This window comes from Symsagittifera roscoffensis, chromosome 6 (assembly GCF_963678635.1).
Source record: "Symsagittifera roscoffensis chromosome 6, txSymRosc1.1, whole genome shotgun sequence".
In the NCBI taxonomy this organism is placed as follows: domain Eukaryota; kingdom Metazoa; phylum Xenacoelomorpha; order Acoela; family Convolutidae; genus Symsagittifera; species Symsagittifera roscoffensis.
The window spans coordinates 40,097,916-40,103,915 of record NC_087067.1 but is presented as its reverse complement, the minus strand read 5'-3'; the positions used below and the strand labels follow the sequence as shown (position 1 = coordinate 40,103,915).

Sequence of the window (6,000 nt, the reverse complement as noted above, 5' to 3'; positions counted from 1 at the left end):
TGGTAATTTTTTTTTGGAAAATCAACAAAGTAAGCAAAAATGCAAATAGAAGGAAGCCATTTTTTCAAAACAGAGACCCAATTTAACTAATTTTTAGTTTTGGGAAGTTATTTCGGATGAACACGGCATCGATCCTACCGGAACCTACCACGGAGACTCCGACCTGCAGCTAGAAAGAATTAACGTCTATTACAATGAGGCCACAGGGGGAAAATACGTTCCAAGGGCTGTGCTGGTGGACTTGGAGCCCGGAACTATGGATTCCGTGCGGTCTGGGCCTTTTGGTCAGATTTTCCGACCGGATAACTTCGTCTTTGGTTAGTTGTTCTTTGGTTTTTTTTTCTACTTAGTGGGGAGGTCTAGGGGTACTGAAAAAAATCGGAGTTTTTAAGTTATCAAAGCATTTTGTCACTTTTGCTTTTAATGGCTTATTTAAAATCAATATCATCAGCTCTGAATTTTTTTGCAAATTCAACTTGGACATTGAATCATTTGTTGCTTAGGTCAGTCGGGAGCAGGTAACAATTGGGCGAAAGGTCACTACACCGAGGGAGCTGAGCTGGTCGACTCCGTTCTGGATGTCGTACGAAAAGAGTCAGAGAGTTGTGACTGCCTTCAAGGGTTCCAACTTACTCACTCCTTAGGAGGTGGAACCGGATCCGGCATGGGAACCTTATTGATCTCCAAGATTCGAGAGGAGTATCCGGATCGAATCATGAACACTTTCTCGGTCGTTCCTTCCCCAAAAGTTTCCGACACTGTCGTAGAACCATACAACGCAACATTATCAATTCATCAACTGGTTGAAAACACGGATGAAACATTCTGCATTGATAACGAAGCGCTGTACGACATCTGCTTTCGAACACTGAAATTAACGACTCCAACTTACGGCGATTTGAATCATTTGGTCTCGGCAACAATGAGTGGTGTCACAACTTGCCTTAGGTTCCCAGGTCAATTGAACGCTGATTTAAGAAAACTTGCGGTAAACATGGTTCCCTTCCCACGTTTGCATTTCTTTATTCCTGGTTTTGCCCCTTTAACATCACGCGGGTCGCAGCAATACCGAGCTTTGACGGTCCCAGAGCTGACTCAACAAATGTTTGACGCAAAAAACATGATGGCTGCTTGTGATCCGCGACACGGCAGGTACTTGACTGTCGCTGCGATGTTCCGAGGTCGTATGTCAATGAAAGAAGTGGACGAACAAATGTTGAATGTACAGAACAAAAATAGCAGTTACTTTGTTGAATGGATCCCGAATAACATAAAGACTGCGGTCTGTGACATCCCGCCTAGGGGTCTTAAGATGTCGGCGACGTTCATAGGCAACAGTACCTCAATTCAGGAGTTGTTCAAGCGAATAAGCGAGCAGTTCACGGCTATGTTCCGTAGGAAAGCTTTTTTACATTGGTATACAGGAGAAGGTATGGACGAAATGGAGTTCACTGAAGCCGAGAGTAATATGAATGACTTGGTATCTGAGTATCAGCAGTACCAAGATGCCACCGCCGAAGAAGAAGGCGAGTTCGAAGAAGAAGAAGAGGAAGAGGGATAAAAAATCCCCAAATACGTAACAGTTATGCGTAACCATAGTTAGGTAACGCTGACGTAATGAGTAAAGCTGATTAGAAACAAACAGGAAGCAAAAAAAACATAAAACCCCCTACTACAGGCGGAAGCAATTTTATTGCAACCTTTAACCTCATGTCTTTTGAGAAGTTAATAAAAGGCTTTAAGTACCTAAAACTTGTTTCGTTATTTATGTATTGAAGGTTTAAAATAAATTGATTGTTTTCAATTTTTTCTTCTCAGAGCTTATGAGATCAAAAAGGTAAAACCAAGAAATTAGACAAAAAAGACACATAAACTTTGAGAGGGCCTCATGATTTGCCTCAACTGAGTTTTTTCAGCACATTTAAATGTTTCAAGACCTTGCGATTTGATGATTTTATATCAGCATTGAAAAATTTCAGAGAAAAGGTCCTGAAAAACCTTTCAACATAAAACGTATTCATTGAAGAAATCAAAATTGTTGACTTTTAATTGCTGCTTGAACTGAAAAACTCAAAAAATAAGGTTTTTTGCTACTTTTAAACATGTATGAAATTTTAAAAATATTTACCAATTCGGACGCTTGCAATTATTTAAGATTGATAGCCTTAGACTTAAGAGACGAAGAAAATAATGACCCAAGAAAACGCAGAGGAGACAAAGAAATTAATGACAAATGAAATTTCAGGTGAGCCACATGCTTTGCCTCAGTACGCATTGGAATTAAAAATTCTAAATCCAAAAATGTTACCATCGCCGTCAACTGTTTTGTGGATGTGCTCGAATTTGTCAAAGACCAACTGCCTTTTGCGGAGTAAATAAATGTTAAATTGCTTTGTTTTCATTCCTTCCAAGTTACTCGAAAAAGGTTAGTTGCAAAAAAAGTTGAAGAATTAATTATTTTAATCACTTATCAAGTGTAAAAAAACTGTTCAGTCTAATAGCATTGCAGCTGTATCATCCATAAAGCAAAATATCTTTTGATGTGAGAATTTAACATCAGCTTTATAAAATCCCAGTGAAAAGTTCTTAGAATAAAATGATTCTTGATCGAAAGAATATACAATAAAATATGGTCAATTTTTCTGCAGACAGTGTTTAGATGCTCTCAAATTAGGTTTCCATTGTCAAATTAGGTTTTAGAGAACCTAAAAAGTTCTAGAATCTTTTGATTTGATTCTGAATTCATACATTTGTATTTTATCAAGATTGATAGGCTTATTTTTAAGGAATTAGTTTTGAGGGAATGAAAATTTTCCCGAAACTTGAATTACTAAACCTTTTAAATTGTCGGTATCAATTGCTTAATACAAATAGCACTTTTGTGTACTTGCTTAAGTTTGTTGGTTGGAAGCAAAATTAGCATGGGACCCAAACAGACCCTTCGGATAATGAATGGAAGATGGTAATTCTATGGAACCCGTTTAGATTTACCTTTCATAAGAAAACCGAGTGATCAAATGTTTCGGAAGCCATCTTGGGTCAAGAAAACTAGCAAAAATCTAATTTTTAAAAAAATTAATCCATGACGTATTATTTCATCAGACTAGTGAATTTGCCAAAATTTGTTACGGCTCAAATGTCGAAAAATCGATGGGTCGAAAATTGACTTTTAATTGGCCAATTTGTCCGAGGTTTTGTATACATCTGAAGGACATTGATTCCCAAAGCTCAAAATTAAAAAATGCTTTTCTTATTACTCCCACCTTTTTTTAATTCATTCTTCAATTGTAATCATAATAAAATGAATTTTGCTCGTTGAAGAAGCTAACAATTGTGACCAGATTTGATCCTCATGCCGTGCATCATAAAATTGCACGTGTAGCCAGAATATCCTTAAAAAACATCTATACAAAAAACTTCAAGGTGGGAGAGTGGAAAAGAGACAAAAAAGTATCCACGACCATTTATTTTAAAATTGAATTTCGGACAACTTAGAGCACAATAATTCGAATTAGGATATTTAAGAAACAGGTTCTTTTTCCCCACCTCACATAAGCATCAAAGCATTAATTTTATTGTGTACCGATGGGTTCTACAAAATTAAGTTTGAAGACCAAATATCACTTTTCATGGTATAATAAGTCCGCATGCCAGTTTTTGTAACACTCGGGCAAGGTAAATAGAAAAACAGAAAAATTACCTAATAAAAAATTGCGGGTGGTGGGAGGTGAGAAACAGAAAATTAAACAGAAAAAAAACGAGAAAAAAATGTAACATTCTTCCCAAAATTTTCACCATTTTTTAATCAACGCTTAAAGGCAGAAGATACCAATGCGACTCAGCGGTTTTGTTTGAGTCTGAAAAGTAACCGAGGGCGACGAGACTCAAAAATAGCTAAAAAAATTTTGTAATTTACAATAGCAGAAAGTTTTTGAATGTTTTCCTGAAATCTTATTTTAGCAAAAGCCAAGAGGAGCTGGAACAGACTGTTTTTTTCCCGTTACTAAAATACGAAAAGTCAACGTGTTTAAATTTTAGTTTTGGGAGGTAATTTCGGATGAACACGGTATCGACCCCACCGGAACCTACCACGGAGACTCTGACCTGCAGCTGGAAAGAATCAACGTCTACTATAATGAGGCCACAGGGGGAAAGTATGTTCCTAGGGCTGTGCTGGTGGACTTGGAGCCCGGAACTATGGATTCCGTGAGGTCGGGGCCCTTTGGTCAGATTTTCCGACCGGATAACTTTGTCTTTGGTAAGACACTTTCAGTTTTCTTCTACCGATTTGTCCTGGTTTCAAAAAATGTAAGCTTTTTCAATTTGACCAATTCTGTTCAAAAAAAGTTTTGAGACCGCGTCAGTCAGAAGCATAAAATCAGAGCCATTTTTTTTTGAATCGTCGAAAAAACTTGTCACTAGAGGCTATGAAAGCTTGTCGAAAAAATTTTTATTTGCAGAATACAATTAGTGTTCTTTAGGTCAATCGGGAGCAGGTAACAACTGGGCAAAAGGTCACTACACCGAAGGAGCTGAGCTGGTCGACTCAGTTCTAGATGTCGTACGAAAAGAGTCAGAGAGTTGTGACTGCCTTCAGGGGTTCCAACTTACTCACTCCTTGGGAGGTGGTACCGGATCCGGCATGGGAACCCTGTTGATCTCCAAGATTCGAGAAGAGTATCCGGATCGAATCATGAACACTTTCTCGGTCGTTCCTTCTCCAAAAGTGTCCGACACTGTCGTAGAACCCTACAACGCGACCTTGTCAGTGCATCAGTTGGTTGAAAATACGGATGAAACATTCTGCATTGATAACGAGGCGTTGTACGATATTTGTTTTCGAACATTGAAATTGACGACTCCGACTTACGGTGATTTGAATCATTTGGTCTCCGCAACAATGAGTGGTGTCACAACTTGCCTGAGGTTCCCAGGTCAATTGAACGCTGACCTAAGAAAACTTGCGGTAAACATGGTTCCCTTCCCACGTTTGCATTTCTTCATTCCTGGTTTTGCTCCTTTAACATCACGCGGATCGCAGCAATATCGAGCTTTGACGGTCCCAGAGCTGACTCAGCAAATGTTTGACGCAAAAAACATGATGGCTGCTTGTGATCCGCGACACGGCAGGTACTTGACTGTCGCGGCGATGTTCCGAGGTCGTATGTCAATGAAAGAAGTGGACGAACAAATGTTGAATGTACAGAACAAAAATAGCAGTTACTTTGTCGAATGGATCCCGAATAATGTCAAGACCGCCGTCTGTGATATCCCGCCTAGGGGTCTCAAGATGTCGGCCACATTCATAGGCAACAGCACCTCAATTCAAGAGCTGTTCAAGCGAATTAGTGAACAGTTCACGGCTATGTTCAGACGGAAAGCTTTCTTGCATTGGTACACAGGAGAAGGCATGGACGAAATGGAGTTCACGGAAGCCGAGAGTAATATGAATGATTTGGTATCTGAGTATCAGCAGTACCAAGATGCAACAGCCGAAGAGGAAGGCGAGTTTGAAGAAGAAGAGGAGGAAGAAGGATAGGAAAGTCCCCAGTTACGTAATAGTGACACGTAACCACAGTTACGTAACACTGACGTTATAAGTGACGATGATTAGAAACATGCAGGAAGCGAAAAAATCATTAGCAGTTATTTAACCCTTGTTCCATGCAAATTATATTGCAAGTCTCAAACCCAAAAATGGCTCTTTTTTCACCCCCCTTCACCGCAAAGTAACTTTTTAAATTTTATTGTCCAATAGGACTAAAAATATTGGCGTGCTGACTAAATAGGCAGAAACAACACAATTTGTCTTCATTTACTTAATTACACAAAAAAATTGATAATTTTGTGATAAGCAGAAAACAGAGCCCCAAAAACCTTCATGAAAAATTATAAATGACTTTTTTGTAACTTTAGCGCGGTGTGCTTACCGCATAGTCTGATATTTAAGTATTGATGGCTTAAATTAATTTGATTGTTTTTTAAATTTCTTTTTTTTTC

At 38.6% G+C, this 6,000-nt stretch overlaps 2 protein-coding genes across 2 annotated transcripts in view; both read left to right on the top strand.

Moving 5' to 3' along the window:
- LOC134848122 (tubulin beta-4B chain-like) overlaps nucleotides 1-1,561 on the top strand; it is a 27,819-nt gene extending 26,258 nt beyond the window's left edge. The window contains exons 2-3 of the mRNA XM_063865470.1: nucleotides 98-317; nucleotides 504-1,561. Coding sequence (XP_063721540.1) covers nucleotides 98-317; nucleotides 504-1,561 — 1,278 coding nt within the window. The remainder of the gene's footprint in view (nucleotides 1-97; nucleotides 318-503) is intronic.
- A 2,483-nt stretch (nucleotides 1,562-4,044) lies between these two features.
- Nucleotides 4,045-5,539, top strand: LOC134848351 (tubulin beta chain). Its single transcript, XM_063865756.1, has 2 exons — nucleotides 4,045-4,258; nucleotides 4,482-5,539. Exons 1-2 carry the CDS (start codon nucleotides 4,198-4,200, stop codon nucleotides 5,537-5,539), a joined length of 1,119 nt encoding a protein of 372 aa, XP_063721826.1. The 5' UTR covers nucleotides 4,045-4,197.
- The last annotated feature ends 461 nt before the right edge of the window (nucleotides 5,540-6,000 follow it).

What these genes read in the sequence shown, in the direction of transcription:
- LOC134848351 (XM_063865756.1), top strand. Translation starts at nt 4,198, where the DNA reads ATGGATTCCGTGAGGTCGGGGCCCTTTGGTCAGATTTTCCGACCGGAT. An exon ending in ACCGGATAACTTTGTCTTTG is followed by an intron (nt 4,259 to 4,481) that starts GTAAGACACTTT and finishes AGTGTTCTTTAG; the next exon opens with GTCAATCGGGAGCAGGTAAC.